The sequence below is a fragment of the Sceloporus occidentalis genome, unplaced genomic scaffold (assembly GCF_023333645.1).
Source record: "Sceloporus occidentalis isolate IW3139 unplaced genomic scaffold, rSceOcc1.0.p SCAF_3, whole genome shotgun sequence".
NCBI classification, from domain to species: domain Eukaryota; kingdom Metazoa; phylum Chordata; class Lepidosauria; order Squamata; family Phrynosomatidae; genus Sceloporus; species Sceloporus occidentalis.
The window spans coordinates 205833455-205857585 of NW_028316983.1; the positions used below are offsets into that span (position 1 = coordinate 205833455).

Below are 24131 nucleotides of genomic sequence, written 5' to 3' on the forward strand. Positions count from 1 at the left end.
GTTTGGCTGGTCAACCAATTATAAATTCATATAACAGTTGCACTGTCTAACCCACATTTTACAAGCTTGTTTGCAAGAATGTCATGGAGGACTTTGTCAAAGGCCTTACTGAAATCAAGATATGCTATATCCACAACATTCCCTTCATCTACCAAGCATATATATATATATATATATAGAGAGAGAGAGAGAGAGAGAGAGATCAGATTAGTCTGGCATGAGCTGTTTCTCAGAAACCCCTGTTGGCTTTTTGTGATTATGGCATTCCCTTCTAGATGTTCACAGACTCTTGGTTTGATGATCTGCTCCAGCATCTTTCCTGGTCTTGATGTCAGACTAATTGGATGGTCATTGTTGGGAATCCTCTTTTTCCCACCCTTTTTGAAGATGGGGACAAGGTGTGCCCTCCTCCTCCAGTCTGTTGCCCTCCTCCTGGAACAGACCATTTGCATCCTTGCAACCATGTTAGTTTGCATTTTCTAGTTTGAAGCATTTGTACACACGTCCACTTTTAGGCTCCTTAGCAGGCCCTCTCTTTCCATGTTGTGCTCCTGACTTTTATGTAAGGCTAGTTCTGTGAGGCTGGGTGGCAATCCGTGCCTGGCTGTGAAAGACCCCGAAGAAGAAGAAAGCCCAAGCCAGCCTCGCTGGGGACCTTTGAAAAGCCGCAGCCCTCTCAAGCTGAGAGAGCTCCCAATGAGCCCTGACCCGACTCCAAAGGCGCCTCCTTGTGTGTGTGTGTGTGTGTGTGTGTGTGAAGCAAGCGGCTGTTGGCACAGGCCCCTGTTCCCAAGGCTGGGCTTCCTTTGCTTTTTCCTGAGCCTTGGCGCAGGCGAGGAGGAAAAGGGCTCCAGTCCCAGGCGGGAGACAAAGGCTTTTGATGAATGGCCAAGGGCTGCTGCTGCTGCTCCACTGGCGGCCTCCCTCCCTCCCTCCTCCCTGCCAGCCTGGGTCCCTCTTCCTTCATGGTGGAGAGGGAAAAGGACACTGCAAAGTAGGGCAGGGACGCCTAAAGAGCCCCTCTCCATCAGTGGGGAGCCTGGGGGCCCCTCAGCTCCAGCCCAGCCTTGGCTGAACTTTTCTGAAGGAGTCCTTTTCTTGTGAGGCATTCCTCCCTCCCTCCCTCCCTTCTTTCTCTCCTTTTGGGGAGACACCATGACCGAAGAGAGCAAAGGGGAAGGGAAAGGCGAGAGCGGGAAAGATGGGGAGAAGCAGCTTCGCCTGAGAGTCTGCGTCTTGAACGAGTTGCTGAAGACGGAGAGGGACTATGTGGGCACTTTGGAGTTTTTGGTCTCGGTGAGTGGGAAGCCCTCCCTCCCTCGCTGCCTGCCTGCCTTCTCCTCCGCTGCTTCTGCTTGGCCTTGGCCTTTCTCTTTCTCCCTCCCCAGCTTTGCTCCCTTGGGCAGGCCCTGAGGATTTGGGGGGCGATGGGACTGTAGACACACTGAGAAACACTCACAACTTCTGGGGTTCAACGTTGGGATAAAACCCCATCCTCCATCCGAGGCGCCCAGGGATCAGGGGAAAGGGCTGGGGTCGACTCCCCCCCCCCCGCCGCCCTTTTGCTTTTTTGCAGCTTTCCTTTTCTTTGGTTGACTTTCGCCTCTTCTTCTTGGGTCGCAAAGATAATGAAGCAGCCCAAACAACTCTCTTTTACAGCGCTGCAACCGTGAAAGCTAAGCCCTTCTTCCAGGATCAGGTGGCTTTTCGGGACACAGATCCTGGAAAGTAGGGAATGAGGGTGAGCTATACTGGACAGTATACTGTCTGCCCTCCATATTCGCAGCCTTGAGACTCACAGTTTTGATTATTCGCGAGGTCAAGGCTGCTAATGGGGGCATTCCTCCCCCCTTTGCCTACCTGATCTCTCCTTTGGCAGCCCAGGGAGAGAGAGGGGGGGAGGCCAAGGCAGGAAGTGCCTTCCCCCCCCAGGACTCTTCTCCTTGGGTTTCCCAGAGTTAGGGGTAGGGAGTTAAAGGGTCTCAGAGGGGCCAAGGTACCTCTTGCCTTCTCCTCCCCATCCTCTCCTTGGCTCTCCCAGGGAAAGGATTGGGGAGGCCAAGGGTCTGAGAGGAGCTTGCCTTGCCCTCCCTGACCCTCTCCTTGTGTTGCCCAGGGAAAGGATGGGGAGGAGAAGGGACAGGGAGCCAAGGAAAGAGTCAGGAGGGTGGGAAAAAAGGAAGGTGCAGCGCTGCTCCTCTTCCCCAGCTCAGCCTTCCCTTTCACTGGCTTCTAAGTGGGGGATGGAGTTATTCATGATAGTTGTATATTTGCAGGGGTCTCATTCCCCAAACCCTGTGAACATGGAGGGAGGACGGTACAGTGAATGAAGTTAAGGTATTCAGTGAATGAAATTGCAATATACAGTAGACAGTGAATGAAGTTGAGGTATACAATATTTGGCAGACAGTGGGTTTTTTTTTGGGGGGGGGGAGGGGGGAAATGAAACGAAGGTTAGAGTTTCAGCTCCTAAGGTGTCTGTCTGTGCCTTGACTATACTCCTTGAAATACAGGATTCTGGGGGGAGGGGAATTGCGCAAGGATGGGGGTGCCTGAGAAACAGCAGCTGTTCAGTATTAAAGCCATGTGTAACATTCACCTCTTCTTCCCTTTGCCTGTGCCTTGCCACCCAGCAGCCTCTTACTCAAAATCTTGTTTTTGGAATACATGGATGACTGAAGGCTTGTATCCAGTTCTCACTATACTTAAAAGTAGATCTGCTGATATCAGTGGACTTCAGTTGATCACAATTGAATGTACATCCTCTGTGTGGTGGTGGTTTGCCAGTCATTTCTGACTTATGATGACCCTGGTGAGCCAGTGTGGGTAGTAGTTTGAGTGTTGGGACTACAATGCTGCAGACCAGGCTTTGATTCCTAGCTCAGCCATGAAACCCACTGGGTGGCCTTGGGCAAATCACACTCTCTCAGCCTCAGGGGAAGGCAATGGCAAACCTCCTCTGAACAAATCCTGCCAAGAAAAGCCCATGATAGGGTCACCTTAGGATTGCCATAAGTTTGGAATGGCATGAAGGAACACAACACACATACACACACATGGTGAACTGATCACAGGGTTTTCTTGCAAAGTTTCTTCAAGGGGTTTGCCTTTGTCATCCTCTGAGGCTGAGAGAGTGTGACTTGCCCAAGGTCACCCAGTGGGATGTCTCCAGAGTCATACACTAATGCTCAAACCCCTACACCAAGGGCCATCCAGTCCAACCCCCCGTCATACAGGAAGACATACTCAAAGCATCCCTGACAGATAACCATCCAGCCTCTCCTTAAAGACTTCCAGGGAAGGAGACTCCACTACACTCCGAGGAAGGAGTGTGTTCCAGTGTCCAACAGCTCTTAGTGTCAGGAAGGTCTTCCTAACGCTGAGGTGGAATCTCTTTTCCTGTAGTTTGCATCCATTGTGCCATGTCCTATTCTCTGGATCAGCAGAAAACAAGCTTGACATCCTTTCAAATATTTAAAAAGGGCTATCTCATCACCCCTTAACCTTCTCTTCTCCAGGCTAACCATACCCAGATCCCCCAGTCTCTCTTCATAGGGCATGGATTCCATATCCCTCACCATTTTGTTTGCTTACTCAATGCTGTGACTTGCTTATAAAAAGCACCATCTGTCTGTAAGATGGCATGCAGTTTTAGCAACCTCAGTGGAGCAATTGAGTTGTGTGTATGTGCCTTTAATTTACCTATTGACTTATGGTGACCTCATGAATATGAATTTCATAGGGTTTTCTTAGGCAAGGAATCATCAGAGATGATTTTGCCAGTTCCTATATCTGAAGTATAGTCTACAGCGTCTGGTATTTCTTGACAGTCTCCCATCCATATACTAATCAGGGTTGATCTTTCTTAGATTGTAAGATCAGACCTTCCTCCCACCCACAGCATTTGCTTTACTAGGAATTAATGTGACAGAAAGGACTTGTGCCTTTGGGTTTTGTATTTTCCTTCTGAAAGCAAGCAGGGAAGGTAGATCTTCCCATGTTGGCTGATAAAACAAACATCACTGCATTATCTCCCTAACCCATTTACACATTTATCAGCAGCATCACTTAAGAAGATTTTGGTATAAACAAAACTCAAGTTAATTTTGTCGAGTGCCTGTCATAACAGCACTCACATTTTTCCTCATTCTCCCCCACCCCCATCCTGTCTGAAAGGAAAAATCTTTCAAGCAGCAAACTTCCTGTTAGTTTTCAGAAAGATGTGAACTTTCTGCTTATTATCATGCAGGAGAAAATTCTCAGCTTGGTTTTTGGCAAGAATGAAAGCAATGATGCTGAAATAAAATATGATTTATAGAGAAGCCTCATAGCATGTTAATCTCTATATAATTATGAAAAAATACATAGATCACAGTATTTGGTCTGTATAATTTAATTATAACCCACTGTTTAGACATTTATCTTAACTTTATACAAAAGCTGACTTTTAAGATTTTGGGGTTTTTGTTTTCAGTGGAATGAAGAAAAAAACATATTGTGTTTAAGAACTATGAAGATATTGCCCTATGTAGGATAATTGGAGCTTCCACAAGTATGCAAGTCTTGTTTGTTCCAATGGCATTGGCAAGCATGTTGAACTTGTTTAGAGGCAGGACCAGAATGTTTCACCTATTAGCTTTTTTATGGGGAGAGATCACAGTTTAGTTTGAGAACAACAGTTTTCATGCAAAAGTAAAGAGGTTACATTTCTGGTATTAAAAAGGAAAAGTAGCAGGAAATGTGAAAGATTTCTACCACAAGCCCAGTAAAGCCTTGCAGAGTGAGAACAATCCACAGGCCCAGTATTGTCTACTCCAGGAGAAGGGAACCCATCCTTCTCCAGAAATTGTTGGGCAATTACCCATCATTACTATTGACAAGGCTGGCAAGAATTGCTGGGAACTGGAATCAAAACATTGTGAAGGCCATTTCTTCTTCTCTGTTACATAATCCTGGATTAGACCGGGAAGGGGGGGGGTCTGATCTACTATTTAGGCTGAATCTGCATGGCAGAAATAATGCCTTTTGAGACAGCTTTAACTGCCATTGCTTCTGGGATTTGTAGTTTGTTGTGGCACCAGAGCACTGTGACAGGCTAAATATCTCACAAAACTGCAAACCTCAGAACTTCATAGCATTGAGCTATGGCAGTTCAAGCGGTCTCAAACTGCATTATTTCTGCAGTGCAGATTCAGCCTTAGTCTTTGGAATTCATTTCTCAGGTGGAAATTTGCAAATAAACTCATACAACGTTTTTGAGGTGGCTAGCAGGAAAGAGGTTCAAGGTGCTTCAATATTACATTGAAAATTAAATTTAAAATTAATTTTGGCTGTATTAAAAGACAGCTCATGAATAATTTAGAACGGCAGAAGAGATGGAAACTCATTGTTCAGAACTTGGCCTCTTCACCTCCAGCTTCATCTCATGGCACCTCCCATTAGCTCTCTGATCAGATCTTCCTCCCTTCACAGCAAAGTTCAGCTCTCAAGGAGCAGCTGTCAAGATGTTGCAGTCTGTTGCTATGCCTAGAAAATGAGCTGCCCATCTTCCTCTTCTTTATCATTTAGCCTTGGCAACAACACTGATTTTTATTTTGCCTGCTTATACTGAGTGGTGGTACATATACCAGTCCTCTTAGAGGAGTGAGTGCGTGTCCTTGCTGATTCATTCTTGGGTCCCTGCTCTGTAACTATTACATCTGCTTTGGTAAAGCCAGCAGAGCTTTTGGAGAACTCAACTTTCTGCTTTTGGAGATATCAACTGACCTCTTTAGTGGTGCTGATGATTTGAATGTTCTCATGAATATACATATTGTGTGTCAGAATATTATTTGAAGAAGATAGTCTGAAAATTGTTACCCCCATCTTGAATTATCTCTTTGACATGTGCTCAGCTTAGCACTATGTCTGAATCTGCACTGCAGAAATATTGCAGTTTGACACTGCTTTAACTGCCATGGGTCATTGCTATGTGATTCTGGGATCTGTAGCCCTCTTTGTCAGAGGTCTGGTGCCATACAAAGAATGATTCCATAGGATGGAGCCATGGCAGCTAAAGAGGTGTCAAAACTGAATTATTTCTGCAGTGCAGATTCACCCTATCTGTAATCCTATATATGGAGATTATTGCACCACCTTTCCTCCCACGCTGGACACAGCATACAAACTTAAATAGGTGGATTTTATCCCCCCCCCCCCCCGTGCCCAGGCACTAGACATCCTGTACCTGCACCTTTTAAAGAACGGAAAAATCTCATTCTTTAAAAGATGCAGAAGTCCGGATTGGTTACAGGATGCCTACTGTCCAGACACAGGTGTGTGTGATAAAATCCGCCAATTTAAATTTACATCCCATATCTAGCGTAGGAGGAAAGGCGGTGCTATTATCTCCATATATAGGATTATACTTCACGTACTGTATTTATGTTACATAGGATGCTATTAATTGGCAATTTAAGTTAAAGGGCAGGACATTTTCTAGCTTGTGAAAAACTTTATGCATATTTAGCAATAGATGATCATTGTGTTTTAAATATTAATAATATATCCATAGAACTTGTGAAGTGGGCTGAGGGCTTTGGAGAATACACCAAGCATTTTTTAAAAAATATTCTGTTTTTCCCGATGTTTTGAAAATTAAACATTTGGACTACTGATCATTTATGACTCAACAACATTGAAGGAACAATGTTTTCCCCAAATATAGTCCAGTATTAAAGAGGACACACGGTTTATTACTACAGACAGAAAAGCATTCAGATCTTCAGACCAATCTTCAAAATTAAAAGAGTCACTAAACACATTGCAAGGTCCAGATGGAAATAACAGAATTTCAACAACTTTTTGTCATGTATGTGGGTTCCAAATCAGGATTCATGGGATAGCTCAGTAAAAATAGCAGCAGATGAGTTGGTTTGGTGCTATAACCAAAGGGTATACTATATACAAAGTGAATAAAAAGTCAGTGGCAGAAAAATAAGAGGATGGGGGAAGGGAGATCTAAACAGCAATCAATCAAGAAGACATCTGCTGCCTTGGACACTCTGCCCAAAATAAGGAAACCACATAGGCGGGTTACAAACTGCCATAAAATACGTATTGACTACGTATTAGGGTTAGGAAGGGGCGGTGCTTCTGCACCCCCCAACCCTAGTACGTAGTCAATACATATAATATGGCGGCGGCCGTTCCACACAGTCGCCGCCATATTGACGTAGCGGATGCTGTGCGTCCGCACTTCGTGCAGCGCTTATGACGTCGCAAGTGCGCCTTTGGCACCTCGCGGAGTCATAACCACACCGCAGGAAGAAGCTCCGTTTTGGAGCTTTTTTGCTCCGCGAGGGAGTCGCGTGGTTTGGCTGCTGCGGCTCTCTCGCGGAGCAAACAGCAGCGCTGGCAGACCGCCGCAAAGCGGCGGTCTGTAACGCTCCATAAACATTGAGATAAGTTAGACATGAGAAGCATGCTGAGAGCCTCTTCTCTTGGTATGTTTTTGCATCACCCATTTATTTTCGGGGAGGAAGGAAAACAAGCTGCCTCTCTGTCCTTATTGCTACACACCTGTAAAGAGAGGAATGATTACCAGAAGAATCCCAGCCACTTATTCATCAGCAGATCTCTTGACTTTTGCCATTTTCCAACCACTTGATTTATCATTTTGAAGAACTGCAACCTTGTTACAGGATTCCCCACATGGGAACTGCAGCTTTGAACATACATACGAGCCACTCATCTTTAAAGGTACAGTGCTTTGCAGAAGTATAAGGTAGAATTGAAATAGATTTAAATGTCATTGTTACCACTGGATGTAGACAAGATTCTCAATGCTGCGAAGGTGCAAAATATTTTACTGTGTGGCAAAATTAAGTAAATAAAAGGAAACTGGCTTTCTGGGTTACATAAGTGTTCATCCCACACCTAAATATACTCTGCTGCAACTCACTGTCTCCAGAATTCAGAAAGGTAGTTGAATGTAGCCCACGTGTGCCAATCCCAGATGAAATCAAATTAAATATGGGAATGCTCCATATCATAAAGACCAAGGAACTAGCAAACCAAGTTCTGGGTGTTCATGATGATATTATTCATTTCTACCTACCCAGGGAAGCTGTTTCAGGTCTAAATTAGTGCCTGTTGGCAACAATGGAGTGCATGAGGGCAAATAAACTGAAGCTTGATCCAGACAAGGCAGAGGTACTCCTGATCAACTGAAATGCATATCAGGGAATAGGGACTCAGTCTGGGTGGGATGGAGTTACTAGAGACAGAGGTTGAAAATTTGAGTGTACTCCTGAACCTCTGAACCTGTATGCTTGCGTATTGACAGTTGCCAAGAGTCCATTTGCAGAATTAAAATCAATGTGCAAAGTGAACCTGTTCTTAGGGACAACTGATTTGTTCATGAGGTTATATGCTTTAACTACATCACATTTATATTACTGTGATATACTCTATGTGATGTTTCCCTTGAAGAATATTTGGAAACTTCAGCTTGTTCAAAGACCCACAGCCAGATTTTTAATGGGGGTGGTTTTAGGGAGCCCACAACTCCCCTTTACAACAGCTCAACTGGCTCCCAGTATGTTTCTGGGCATATTTCAAAGTGCTGGTGATGGAAAAGTGTAGTCTGGATCCAGCTATATGAAGGACCACATCTTCCCCACGAGCCCTTCTGAGTTCTAAGAAGTGAAGCTTCTCTCAGTTCTTCCACCTCTACAGGCATATTTATAGAGAATGCAACAGAGAGTCTTCTGCCTGACTGCTCCCAAACTCTGAAACTTCTTAGGGAGTTTAGTCTAGCTTCTTCCTTGCTGTCCTTTCATCAGGTGAAGACCTTTTTATTCCTCCAAGCTTTGCAAATCTAATTGTTGTATAAGAAAAGACTTTTAAAAAAAGTATACTGTAATAGTCTTATTCATTGCTTTTGAATCAGTGTTTTGCATAGTTTTAATTCTTAGGCAGTTTAATCTTCCTTTAATATAACTTTCTGTATGCTATGTGTTTTTTTATTTGCATTTACACACACACACACACATAAAATTTTTTAGTCAAGATTACAAACATCAATATTCTGTCAAAGTAGATTTCTTAAATATACATACAGTATAAAAATAGTTCACACTAAACACGCTATATCAATATATTCACCTTTTGTGAATTATTACCACCACCTCCTCTCATTGGATTGATATTTAAACCAAACAATCCTGTGTGTGAAATAGTCAGTAAATTTCATTTTCGAAAATATAAAACCGGTATCTTTGTGTGTTCGTCCCTAGTTTCCTGAGTATTACTTAACATGACATAAGTCATTTGTGTGCCTTCAAGTTGTTTCCAACTTGTGGTGACCCCATCACAGAGTTTTCCTAGCAAGTTTCTTTAGAGGGGGGTTGCCATTGACATCCTCTGAGGCTGAGAGAGTGTGGCTTCCCAAGGTCACCCTGTGAGTTTACATTCGAACCCTGTTCTCTAGAGACATAATCCAGTGCTCAAACCACTATGGATGGATGGGTGAGAGATAGATGGAGCTAGATCCAGGTGAATCCTTTCAGAGAAACTATGCCAATATGGAGCCCAACTCTTCCTTTGGTACCTGCTTTACTTCTGCTTACTTTTATCATACCACCTTTTTATCCTCTCTTATTTATCAGTTTGCATACACACCCCAAGTTCTTTCCTCAGAGAGAAATTATTATTTCAGTTGTGTCTGTTCTCTGACAATGGAATTTTGATAATGCACTTATGCGGGTTTCCTGATTTAATCACCATTATATATTGATCCCCTAAGTTGCAAGTGGTCTTTTGGTACTGATTTCATTGTAAGATAAGGGGTTTGGGACAGATTGTGCTGTAACACTGTGTCAAAAGACTGTGCCCCTTAATATACCGGAGGTAATTAAGACTCTTCAAAGCAGTCTCTTGCTTATGCTGAAAAGCTGAAAGCACGAAAACATCAACATGCATCCAATCCCTAGACTTAGTAAACAGGAAATAAAAATAAAGTAAACATTGAACTCTTAGCCTTAAATGTTGAGGATGCTTGGACAGAATTTACAACCATATCTGTAATATGTATCTAAAGTTTAGTTGATAAGATTTCACATTAGCTGGCAGCAGTTCAAAGGCAGTAGCTGCTTTAGACTGTTTCAGAAAAAAAGATTCTTGGGTCATCTTAAAGACTAACACAAATGCTATCCTTAATTGGTACAAACAGAGAGCAATAGATTGTTAGAGAAAATAAAAAGGAAACGAGCCCCGAAATACTATATAAATTTCATGGCAACCCACTGTTTACCATTTGTTTTCTGTGTTTTTGTGGACAGGGGCCAGGCAAACAGAAGTGGGTGAGCATTGGAAGTAAGTACTTAATAGGAAGAAAATCATCTCATTTGAAATGTGGTGCTGGAGAAGAGTTCTGCAGATGTTAAATGGGTCCTAGAGCAATTCAAGCCTGGACTCTCCCTTGAAGCCAAAATGACTAAACTCTGGGGTCGTTCCCACTTACCTGTAAAGCGGGTCATGATCCAAATTTAGGGTGCATCGTTCCCACTGAAGCTTGAATTTAATCTCCATTACCCCTCATTCGTTCCCACAGCATCTCGAATTAGAATCGAATTAAAATGTTTAAACTGGATTATCAGCCTATAATTCGGTTTAAAAAATAGTAGTTTATAACGCGAGTTATTTTTGAAAGCGGGGTACGATTTGCTGTATCTGAATGGGAACAAAAGGGTGTCTGATTCGGGAACCTGGAGATGGGAGGAGCAGCGCTCAAGGGGCTGGCCTTAGGGTGTCACCCTCTTTGGTCTCTTTCTGCATCGCCAGTGCCATTTTCTTCAGTTCGCATAGACTTCCCCCTGGTGGATTGCAATCTCCCCTCTGCTCCTCATTCATAGACCGATGTGTGAGGAGAGCCATTGAACACCATTTTAAACTTTTCTTTTTTCTTTTTTCACCTCTGCCTGAGCAGCAGATGGGCTTTGCAGTACATCCCTGCTTGATCGCCCCTCAGACAGCCCAGGGAGCAATGGGGGAGGCAAAGAGATTTTTGGGAAAGGAGGCTCCTTCCAGAGGAACTATGGGATGGGCATTGCAGGACATCCCTGCTTGATCGCCCTCCAAACAGCCCAAGGAGAATTGGGGGAGGCAAAGCGATTTTGGGAAAGAAGGCTCATTCCAGAGGAACTATGGGATGGGCATTGCAGGACATCCCTGCTTGATTGCCCTCCAAACAGCCCAAGGAGCAATGGGGGAGGCAAAGTGATTTTGGGAAAGAAGGCTCATTCCAGAGGAACTATGGGATGGGCATTGCAGGACATTCCTGCTTGATCGCCCTCCAAACAGCACAAGGAACAATGGGGGAGGCAAAGTGATTTTGGGAGAGAAGGCTCATTCCAGAGGAACTATGGGACAGGCATTGCAGGACATCCCTGCTTGATTGCCCTCCAAACAGCCCAAGGAGCAATGGGGGAGGCAAAGTGATTTTGGGAAAGAAGGCTCATTCCAGAGGAACTATGGGATGGGCATTGCAGGACATCCCTGCTTGATTGCCCTCCAAACAGCCCAAGGAGCAATGGGGGAGGCAAAGTGATTTTGGGAAAGAAGGCTCATTCCAGAGGAACTATGGGATGGGCATTGCAGGACATCCCTGCTTGATTGCCCTCCAAACAGCCCAAGGAGCAATGGGGGAGGAAAAGCGATTTTGGGGAATGGAGAGCCTGGACGTCCAGGGATCTGAGGGGGGGATCGAGCCTTATCTTCTCTCTTCCCCAAAGATTCTCTTCCCAATAATGAAGCCCGCTGCCTCCTCCTCATTGATCCGATTTGCCAAGCTTCCTTCTAGTCTGGGGAGACACAACAGAAGAGCCTTGGATGCAGTCAATTTTCATTGGCTGCCCCCCCCCCCAAAAAAAAAACCCCAAGATTTGTGACGTCTGAAGCCTACGCACTTGATTGACTGCTTGTGGACACAAATGGGAACGGGGAGCAAGTTAATCCGCTTTAAAATAAAGCGATTTAAAATAAATGGGAACGAAAACAAGGTTTAAATGAATTGAGGTAATTTGCCCCTTTTGGTAATGGAAACGATGGGAAAAATTCGAATTACTCCCTGAATATAATCCGAATCAGAATCGCTCCAATATAATCCTTTTTATCTGCCAAGTGGGAACGCCCCCTAAGACTATTGTACTTTGCTGATATCATGAAAAGTCATGGCGTATTAAAAAAGACAATAATGCTTGGTTAAGGTAGAAGGCAGTAGGACAAGAAGAAGACTGCATCCCAGATGGTTATACTCAATTAAGAATGCCATGGTCCTAAGTTGACAAGACCTGAGCAGGGCTGTTGGTCATAGGCTGACTTGGAGGTCTCTCATGCATAGGGTCACTGTAAGTCGAAGTTGATTTGACAGCAGTTAACAACAAAGTTACAAGAAACTAGCTGGTTTTAATTATTTCCTATTTGCAATAGCTAAGGCATAGTTGGTCATAATATAATGGTAACTTAAATAATCTTGCAGTATAAGTGTAGTATGTTTTAGTATTATAGTTACAGTGGAACCTCGCCATACGCGGGGGATCCGTTCCAGATCCCGCCACATATGGCGATTTCTGCCTATGCTCGAGCCCCATTGTAAACAATGGGGCTCGTGCACGGCGCCACGGAGGTGCGCAGGGTGCAACGGGCGCGCGCGCGGCACAATAAGCACGCGCGCCCATTCAACTGAATGGGATGCGCCGCCCCTTCCGCCCTGCGCGCACGCCGCGGCTTGAGCACATATGCTCAAGGCCGCGTATGGCACGCCCGCCTATGGTGAGGTTCCACTGTACTTCAGTGAAGCCTTACTACTTAGGGATGGGGTGGCTTGCTACATTCCTGTGCACTCTTGTTAAGTAACTAAAATAATTATGTTAGTTACTCTTAAGTAAGCATTAGTTTTTTTTTAAAAAAAAGAACAACCATGGTAATTTACTAATGAGGGCCTCAGAATAGTGACTATAACCAATAAATAAATAAATAAATAAATAACCTTTTGAACTAGGGGAAAGGGATGCCATAACTAGGGCACCATAGGGTAGTTATGAAAACTTATTTGGTTGTATCTGTGCACCTGTTGTCCAGAACTTTTCAGATTTTCTGGAGCCAATCAAAAAAATAATTATATCATAGATAGCAACTTCTTCAGCAGGCCATTCTTCCGAATAGAGAGTTTGTGCTTGTTTCTGCAGTTAAAGTAAGACTTATAACTGAAAGAGAGGTTTATATTTCCATATGTGACATGCTCCTTCATGACCCACCAGTCTCCAGATTCTTTTGACATAGGCAAGACCAGTGGACATCTTGTGGGAGAAATGAAGCATGATACCTGACCTCAAGAAGCCAGTGCTGGTAAGATTTACAGGACCAAAATATATGAGGAGGAAATATTTAGTTTTCTTTTACATGCACTGCTCCCCACCCTTCTATATCTGCTTGTAATTGCAAATCAAAGAATCAGGAACATAAGGAGATTAACAAATAGAACTAAAGCAAATTAATGGATACTGAATCATTGGCCAGTTTTCTGTGATTTTACAATGGAAAACAAAACAAAACAAAAAGCTTTAATATATGTTGCCTATTTACAAAATGTTTGTAGTTGTGTTGGTCAGTTAGAATAAATATAAATAAAAACATTGATGGGATAATTTTGTTACTAGGAAAAGGAAACATTTACAATATAGCAAGCTTTTCAGGATTCTTCATTGGGCTGGATGTTATGCTAGTAAAATATTGCTGCCTTCCAAGAAATAGATAGGAAGCAAAAGGAAGTGATTCGTGGAATCCTAGAAGAACGTCTTTTTGGCCATAATTTCAGAAATGTAAAAAAAAAAAAGTAATTTAAGAGTTAAACAGAAATATTTCATGAGTCATGAAATTGTATATGTAGGATGGGATTGTGGTGTATGCGGACCCGTTACCAGTTTTTATTGTGTTCCAGAAATTAATGCTTGGACTGTGCTTTCTCATGTTGCTTGCCCTAGAAAAGAACCTTTCCACAAGTCTGTTTAAGGAGTTGTGCTAGGGAGCTGTTTAGAATTTCCTTCATAAATCTGTTGTTAACAATACCTGTGTGGAGATTTAGAGCAAGGGTTCAGCAGATAACATAGTTGACAGCTAATTTGTCTTACAAAGTAGTTTCTAGACTAGCAGATTGATTATGGTATAAATTTTTATAATTTTTACTGCAAGATTCTGTTCTTCTCATCAACTGTGTAAACATTTTTCCTCATCCTTCCATTTTTTGATTTGTGTATTAAGAGAAAATATATAAATTATTGAAGACTTTAGCATTATAGCCTATGAAGTAGAGGATGGAAGGCTATAACTCTGCTGCTGTTACCATCCTAATTGTTCAAACACTGACAATTCTTTAAAATTCATACACCAACTCCCTACTTTATCTTATTAAAAGGGTATAGTAGAAGTGACTAGCCACTATTTATTCCATCCTTTCAGCTACTGGTCTTAAAACAAACAATGTCAGTGTAGTGGTAAATCAGTTTAGGTTTTAGTGGAAAACTTAAAAGTGCTTTCTAAAGTGCTAAATCTATTTTGGGGATAGGGCTCAGCAGAACCGTGGACAGATGCTTTAAAATTCAGAGCAGCTTCACCACCACAGTGACATGGAGGACACCAGCCACCTCAGTAGAAAGCTAACACTAACATTTGTTAAGTTACATAAGAATTAGGCCCGAGACAAACAGGTGGGAAGTGGTATGCCAGCGCTGATTCTAGGGTTTGGGAGCGCACACCAACTGCATGCTACCAAACCCTAGTCCGTATGGATGCCGCCATCATGGCGCCCCCCTGTCCCCATGGGGGCCACCATGTTAACGCAAATGTGGTGCTGCATCCATACCTCTGGGTGCTGCGCTTGTGTCATTGATGTGCCACAGTGTGCTAATGGTGCACTGATGGTGGCGCCCGCACTTGCCAAAAGAACCCGCTTTTAGCAGGTTCTTTTTGCTGTGGAGTGAACCCGCGTGGTTTGGCTGCTGTGGGCACCCTCGGGAGCAAAAATGAGTGGCTCCAGGCTGCCCTTTGGGGGCGGTCTGTTGAGCCCCTTACTCCAGGAATACAGACTCACATAAGGTAGTACAGGAACAGTGATGTTTCCTGGCCACAGGCACTCTATACTATCCATGAGAGTTTGCTCTTGAAAGACCAAAGGAAAGTACTGGTGCATAAGACGCAAGCACAAGTGGTGGCATTTCACAACATCATTGTGATTATCAAGCATGTCTCTTATAGCATTGTCATTAGCTTCCAGTTTTTTCATTTTGTGGAAGTTGGTCCAAAATTAAATTTTCTTAAATCTCATCCTAATCTGGTGTTGTTTTTTAAAAATGTGAATATGAAATACGCATGTTAACTTTTTCATAGTTTTGCCAGCCAACTGTTCTATAATTATAGATTTCCATCATCCTGTTAAAAATATGACACACTAAACAATTTGTCCAAAATCCTGATCTTTAACAACTATTTCAAGTGACCTACTAGGTGTTATTTCTGGTTCAAAAAGTAGTCTGCATCCCAAAGGTCTATTTCCTTTCCTAGGTTTCATGAATAGGTGTGGGAGAGAGGTGAGTATTGTCAGCATATTTAAAAGGGGGCAGGACATCCCTGGAAATAGCTAAAGGTCTGGGAGTGTGGGGGAAGAATAGTAACAGGCGTCTTTCCACATGTCCTCAGAGAGGGCACACGTGCCATAGGTTCGCCATCATGGTTCTAGAACTACAGAATTATTTCTGTAATTTCGGGCAACCAACATTAACACTAGTTAACAACACTAGTGATGCCTTAGACAGATTGGATCCTGAGAAACACTCTCAGCTTCAACTTCTTACTATATTAAGTTCAAAGTAGATTTAATATCCCCATTAAGAGGGCCGTCAGTGAGCTACCTCATTCCCCAACACTACCACAGTGATATGAATGGTGATGCATTTGGAAATAAGACAAAGCTAGAAGGGTAAACACCATTTATGTAGAGTTCTTTTCTGCACAAGAAATTGAGCTGAAATCCCCATGAATTTTGGCATACTTGTAGTAGAGCTCTCCTCTGATCACCCACCTTATCCTACCAAAAAATGCTGCTAGTTCTTTCTGCCACTAAGGAGCAAGGCCTTCCATCTTCAATTGGAAAAGCAGGTGAGCGAGGTGTTCATTAAGGCCTTGAGTGTCAAAAATGAGTAGAAAGATGAAAGGAGCTATCTTCCATGAGGACCCGAGGAATATGACAATATATAAAACTTTAGGCTTAGTCTTAAAAAATCCTCATCAAACTAACCTCAGACTTTAAAAGATTGTTTGGTTTGGTTAAACCAGTTCCAGATTGAACTGTGGAGAGTTTGCTCAGTTTTATAAGGAAATTTCAGAAAGCGCTGGTTTTTTTTTTAAAATAGTGTTTCCTTTTACATAGTTTTAAGGCAGAGATCAAAGTTGTATTGTTCAGTACCTCTTTTAGTGGTAGTGCTGGAATTAGTAACCGAGGCCTGAAGCAGATGGACCAAAAAACCTGTGGCAGGGCTGCACCAGTACCATTTGTGTTGTGGCCACAGTGACTGCACATGCCCAGCCCCAATCTTGGCCACCATGGAGGACTTGAACTGGGCTGCTGAAAAGGAGCGGATTTTTCCACTCCTTTTTGGCCCAGTTATTTTCTAAAGATGAGGTGGCATGGTTTCCCACCACGTTTGAGGTGTGCATCATCTAAACGCTATGCCCTGAATGCAGCAGGAAACCATGTCATTTGGTCCATCTATTTCAGGCCTAAGTCCATAGAGAACAGCAAGCAGCAGTAGGTTTTTATTCTTACTATTGCATGAAAATATCTGTGTGTTGACCTATAGAACTGATAATCTGTTCCGGGTTAAGAATAACCAGAAATTGTAATATTTGCTGAGGAGGATGCTCAGCAGCTTGAGGAACACTTATGTAGGCAAAAGTTTTATTTCTCCTTTTTGCAATTTGAATAATTAAACTGGACCCATGCTCCTAAGAGCTTCTATTCAGCTGTTCTTTTTCACAGTGTAATGCAATGTGTTTCTTGACCTCTCAAGACTTTCCCCAGTTTATGCCAGCAGAAGGTAACCAGGGAATTAAAGGTACATTTCTTACATGTCAGTTATCTTAGCATCTGCTTGTAGTTTATTCACAGAAAAATGTTTTTAAAGTATTAATCAATTTCTATTGTAATTTGTGACTGCATAATGGCATGCAAAATTACATACTGCTTTATGAAATCTTTTAAATGTGGCAGGGGAAGGACTTCAACTGGCTGTGACTTTTGATAAGGTTGTGCTATTTCCTTTTCCTTTGCTCAGTAACACACAAGTTGTATGGTTGATACATCATGTAAAGTCAAAAGGAAGTTCAGACACAATTACCATAGAAAGTAAAAATCTCTGCCATTCACTTCCAGCTTCTGCTGTTTTTAACTTGTCTGCTGCATAAGGAAAAACGTGAATGGTTGCTTAGTCACTCGGAATTAAATATCAGTAGCACCATCTGCATTCTTTATTAACATAAAATAGTTATTCCCTTCTCATACATAAAAGGAAACAAAACTGCAGGAAGGCCAATTTATGCTGAGTCTTGGGCTGCACTTCAACTAGGAGCTAACAAAGTCTTAAATAGAATAGTCCCTCTATATATTTACTTTGGATCAAGTCACATTTCACTCTTTGAGTTTTGCTTCCTTGTAAATGTGTTTGCTGTTCTTGTTCTTGTTGTTAACTGCCCTCGAGTCTTCGTCGACTCATGGTGACCCTGTGGATGAGACATCTCATGTGTGGTCTTCCTCTCTTTCTTTTACCCTCAGCCCTTCCCAGCATTATTGTCTTTTCTAAGGAGTCATGCCATCTCATAATGTGGCCAAAGTACAACGGTCTCAATTTGATCATCTTAGCTTCTACGGGGTATTTCAGGCTTAATCTGTTCAGGGACCCATTTGTTTGTCTTTTTTTATTGTCCACATTATCCTCAGCTCCAGTACCATATCTCAAATGAGTTTATCCAATTTTTTCACTGTCCAGCTCTCACATCTGTACATAACGATGGGGAATACAATGACTTAGAAGATTCTAACTTTAGTGCTCAGTAGTAATTTTACTCTTTTGGATCTTCTCTAGCTCTTTCATGGCTGCCCTTCCCATTCCTAGTCATCCTATCTCCTGACTGCAGTCTCCCAAAGTATCAGAAATCTTTTAACAATTTCAATTCCCTCATTGTTTAATTAAATTTTATGTCGGTCCCCCATGGTAATTATGGTCAGATTTAAATGGGCCTTTGCACTGCCCCTGTTACGTGCTAGGGGTTGGCCGAGGACGTAGCGTCCATACCGGCCTCACCCCTAGCACATGACGGGAGCGTCAAAATGGTGGCGTCCTGTACACACGGGCACCGCCATTTTGATGTGATGGACGTGTAGCGTCTGCACGTCCTGGCGCCTTTGTGATGCCACAACTGCGCCATTGGTGCCTTGCGGCATCACAAAGGCACCACAAAAAGAAAACGCTTTTTGCGGGTTCTTTTTGTTCCGTGACGGAGCCACATGGTTTGTCGACTGTGGCTCCCTCATGGAGCAAGCCAGGGCGGTGGGAGAATGCCCTTTTTGGGTGATCTGTATCCTGCCTATGTTTGTTTTCTTTATGTTCAGCAGCATATTTGCTTTTGCACTTTCTTCTTTGACCTTTGTTCTGCTTATCTTAGCTTGTTGATATTCCTTCTTCCTATTGTCATTCCTCCTTATTCTACATCTAACCCTGCTCCTTGTATATCTTCTTTATACAAGTTGAACAAGTATAGCATAGCAATAGCAGTTTCATTTATATATAGCTTCATACCACACTACTCAGTCTCTAAGTGGTTTACAACTGTAAGCTAATTGCCCCCAACAAGTTGGGTACTCATTTTAGCGACCTTGGAAGGATGCCAGGACTCTGAGCCTCTGGCTGGTATTGAACTGGCTGCAGTATTGGCATTTAACCACTGTGCCACCAGGGCAAGTATCATGATAGTATGCAGTCTTGCCTGATTCCTTTGCCAATTGGGGACCATTCTGTTTCTCGGTATTCTGTTCTTTCAGTAGACTTTTGTTCTAAGTACAGATTTCTCATCAGGACTATCAGATGGAGTGGCATTCCCATGTCTTTGATGAGTGTTCCATAGCTTTTTGTGATCGATGCAGTTAAAAGCTTTGCTACAGTCTATGAAGCACATGATGATTGTCTTTTGGAATTCCTTGGTGCATGCCATTAGACATTGTATGTTTACAGTGTGGTCCCTAGTGCTTATATCTTTCCTGAACCCTGCTTGCACATCTGGGATTTCTCTCTTTGTATGTGGTTGGAGTGTGCGCTGCAGCGTTTTAAGCATAATTTTGCTTGTGTGGGAGGTTGGTGCTATGGTCATGTAGTCGTTGCAGTCTCTTGTGTCTCCTTTTTTGTGGATGGGGATGTCTGTTGAGCATTTCCAATCTTTTGGCTATCATTTTATTTTCCATATTTGTTGGCATATCTTCGTTAACACTTGAGTTGATTATGTGTAGACTGTAGCAGTTCAATTTTGCCTTCTGCACAGTGGATTTAGCCCTTGGATACTATATTCAGGGCCCTCCTTTCTCATCAGAATAAACAGTGGTGATGGTAAAGGTATACATGAGGAGAGCTGTCTGTGGGGGCTACTGGGCATATCGACTTGCACCTAATGGTCCTTTTAACTAGCAGAGGATGACTTGTCCAAGGGGAGTAGAATGTTCTCCAAATAATGAAGTATTTTAAAACAATGATTACATATATTAATTTAACAAGTTGAGAAATTAACAAATTGCTTAATTAACAAATAAAACAGCAAATTAATTTTCTATTTTTTTTCATAATGATGTAAGCTACAGCAATATGGAGGCAAGCTACAGCAAAAGAGATCCCCCCTCAATGTTAGGAGGAACTTGATAAAAACATTTAGTGTGCTATGAAAAGGGAAGATTCTTGGCTCACTATTGTTACAATAGGAATAGAAAACAAAACTGTCAATATGACAGTGCCTTTATAAATGGAATACTTTTTAAATGAAATACTGTTTAAAGTTTCTGTCACTAATCCTCAAAAAAGATATAGCAGAATATGAAACAGTGCAGAAGAAGAGAACCAAAATGATCAAGGATATGGAACATCCCTCTCTCCTTTATGAAGAAAGGCTATATAACACTTGGAGCTTTTTAGCTTCGGAAAAAAAAAGGTGAGTGAAATGGGATGCTGTAAGGCTATATAAAATTTTGCACTGCTCTGGACATAGTAGTAGAGAGATTTATTTCTCTGTCTTTCATAATAATAGAACATGGGGCGGAGCGGGAGGCTCAGCAAATGAAGTTGGATGGTGAAATGTTCAGGACAGATAAAAAGAAACACTTCGCACAGCTAGTTAAAAGATGTAGTGATGCTGCCTTTGTTGAGAAATTCATGGAAGATAAGGGTACTAATCATTATGACTATCCTTTCAATAGGAGTTGTTTGGATACATAAGCAAAAGGGTGTTATTGTATTAGCAATAGTAAGCATATTTTTGTATCACTTACTGATGTACTAAGCAGTTTACAAAGTGTAAGCTATTGCCGTATACTGCTAAAATGAGGTGGGTACTCATTTTAGCAGCCTATGGAAGGATGCCAGGTTGAGTTGACCCAGAGGCCTGGCTGGTATTGAACTCACAACCTTGTGGTTTGTGAGTGAGTGGCTCCAGTGCAGGCATTTAACCAGTGCAGGCTCCTGTTCTGTTCTGGCTTCTAGACTTCCCATACGCATCTGGTTTGACTTTGTGGGAACACAAGATACCTTGGATCTGATCGATTACTCTTCTTATGTTCTTATAACTTGTAGAATCTGGTGGCTTCCACATCAGTGAGGCTTTGAATTTCATCTGGGCTTTATTCCGGACATTAAAGTGCCAAACCTGTTTTAGAGTTAGCTGTCAGAACTTTGGACAGCTTCTTTAAAATTCAGGCTAAAATCCATAGCAGATGAACCATGCCACTGACATGGATGTCACCAGCCATCAGTGCTCATAGCTCAATAAGGTAAAATAAAGTAAGGAGAGTATTGAAAATAAAATTGTATAGTGGATACCCAGAATGGTCAGACCTTTTAAACATACTTTGGGGCTGTTTAAAATCACTTTATTAGATGTACTTAATTTAAAGAAAGTTAAGAAACAAGCACAGGAGGAAACACCAGAGGATGCATTAGACATTCAGAGAGGGTTACATAAATGTGTGTAAGTTTATGCACATGCATGAGAGGTGTATAGAGGACTCTTATGCGTAAAGGGGATATGTGACACATTTTTAAAATCCCAGAAAACAACTTAGAAATATTTTAAAAAATACATAGAGTAAGATTTACATAGTTGCAAAATATTTTTCCACTTCAGTTGTGTTTTTGGAATATTCCCTTGGCTTTTCCAAACAGATCATAGAATCATAGAATCATAGAATCGTAGAGTTGGAAGAGACCACTAGGGCCATCCAGTCCAACCCCCTGCCATGCAGGAAATCCAAATCAAAGCATCCCTGACAGATGGCCATCCAGCCTCTGTTTAAAGACCTCCAAGGAAGGAGACTCTATCACCTTCCGAGGGAGTGCATTCCACTGTCGAACAGCCCTTACTGTCAGGAAGTTCCTCCTAATGTTGAGGTGGAATCTCTTTTCCTGTAGCTTGCATCCATTGTTCCGGGTCCTGTTCTCTGGAGCTGCAGAAAACAAGCTTGCTCCCTCCTCAATATGACATCCTTTCAAATATTTAAACAGGGCTATCATATCACCTCTTAACCTTCTTTTCTTCAGGCTAAACATCCCCAGCTCCCTAAGTCGTTCCTCATAGGACATGGTCTCCAGACCCTTCACCATTTTTGTCGCCCTCCTTTGGACACGCTCCAGTTTCTCAATGTCCTTTTTGAATTGTGGCGCCCAGAACTGGACACAATATTCTAGGTGGGGCCTGACCAAAGCAGAATACAGTGGCACTATTACTTCTCTTGATCTAGACACTATACTTCTATTGATGCAGCCTAAAATAGCATTGGCCTTTTTAGCTGCCGCATCACACTGTTCACTCATGTTCAACTTGTGGTCTACTTGGACTCCTAGATCCCTTTCACACGTAGTTTCATTCAGCCAGGTGTCACCCATCCTATATCTGTGCATTTTATTTTTCCGCCCTAAGTGCAATACCTTACATTTCTCTGTGTTGAATTTCATTTTGTTAGCTTTGGCCCAGCTTTCTAGTCTATTCAGGTCATTTTGAATCTTGATCCTGTCCTCTGGGGTATTAGCTATTCCCCCTAATTTGGTGTCATCTGCAAATTTGATAAGTATGCTCCCAATTCTGTCATCCAGGTCATTGATAAAGATGTTGAATAGCACTGGGCCCAGGACAGAGCCCTGTGGGACCCCACTGGTCACTTCTCTCCAGGATGAAAAGGAGCCATTGTTGAGCACCCTTTGGGTTCGGCCGGTCAACCAATTACAGATCCATTTAACAGTTCCTTTGTCTAGCCCACATTTTACAAGCTTGTTTGCAAGAATGTCATGGGAAACCTTGTCAAAGGCCTTACTGAAATCAAGATATACTATATCCACAGCATTCCCTTCATCTACCAAGCTGGTAATTTTGTCAAAGAAAGAGATTAGATTTGTCTGGCATGACTTGTTTCTCTGAAACCCATGTTGACTTTTTGTGATTATGGCATTGCCTTCTAGATGTTCACAAACTCTCTGTTTAATGATCTGCTCCAGAATCTTTCCTAGAACTGATGTCAGACTAACTGGACGATAATTGTTGGGATCCTCTTTTTTCCCCTTTTTGAAGATGGGGACAACGTTTGCCCTCCTCCAGTCTGCTGGGATCTCTCCTGTTCTCCAGGAGTTTTCAAATATGATTGCCAATGGCTCCGATATTACTTTTGCCAGTTCTTTTAATACCCTTGGATGGAGTTCATCTGGTCCCGGAGACTTAAATTCATTTAGATTAACAAGGTGTTCTTCTACTTTCTCTTTACTTATTCTGTGCTGAAATTCCCCTATTCTGTCCTCTGCTCCATTATCCTCAAGTTGAGCACCCTTTGCCTTTTCTGAGAAGACTGAGGCAAAGAAGATGTTGAGTAATTCTGCCTTTTCTCTATCTCCTGTTAGCATTTTGCCATCTTCTCCACGCAGTGGCCCTACCGTTTCCTTCTTCTTCCTCTTGCTGCGGACATATCCAAAAAAGCTCTTTTTATTGTTCTTAACCTCTCTAGCAAGCCTGAGTTCATTCTGCGCTTTAGCTTTTCTGACTTTACCCCTACACATGCCTGCTATTTCTTTGAATTCCTTTTTCGTGATTTCCCCCTTTTTCCATTTCTTATACATGTTCCGTTTCAAACTTAGCTCGGTTGAAAGTTCCTTAGTCATCCATCCTGGTTTCTTGAGACACCTCCCGTTTTTCTTTCTCACTGGAACTGTTTGAAATTGTGCCTTCAGTATCTCCCTTTTGAGAAAGTCCCATCCGTCCTGAACTCCTTTATCTTTTAGTATTTCTGACCATGGAATCGCCCTCAGTACTTCTCTAAGATTACTGAAATCCGCTCTCCTAAAGTCTAGGATGCGTGTCTGACTCTGCCTGGCTTCTCCTCTCCATTGTATAACAAACTCCAGGAGAACATGGTCGCTTCCACCTAAGGATCCCACCACTTGCACCCCGTCAACCAAGTCATCCTTGTTGGTTAGGATCAGATCTAAAATAGCTGACCCCCTTGTTGCCTCTTCCACCTTTTGGACCATGAAATTGTCTTCCAGGCAAGTGAGGAATTTGCTAGACCTTGAGGATTTTGCTGAGTTTGACTTCCAGCAAATATCAGGATAGTTGAAGTCGCCCATCACTACTACATCTCTCTTTTCTGACTGTGTGGTCATCTGTTCTAGAAAGATATCATCCAATTCCTCAGTCTGACTTGGGGGTCTGTAGTAGACTCCCACCGTAACACCCCTGTTGTTTCCCTCCCCTTTGATTCTTATCCAGATGCTCTCCACCTGGCCCAGATGAAGGCACAGTTA

The 24131-nt window shown here is 42.6% G+C and overlaps 1 protein-coding gene across 2 annotated transcripts in view; it reads left to right on the forward strand.

Annotated features, from left to right (window-relative positions):
- The first annotated feature begins 1041 nt into the window (after positions 1-1041).
- Positions 1042-24131, forward strand: part of LOC149317400 (phosphatidylinositol 3,4,5-trisphosphate-dependent Rac exchanger 2 protein-like) — a 182225-nt gene continuing 159135 nt past the window's right edge. For both annotated transcript variants that reach the window (XM_089517426.1, XM_089517427.1), the window contains exon 1: positions 1042-1296. In XM_089517426.1, the coding sequence (XP_089373552.1) occupies positions 1156-1296 (141 nt within the window). In that variant the 5' untranslated portion in view covers positions 1042-1155. The remainder of the gene's footprint in view (positions 1297-24131) is intronic.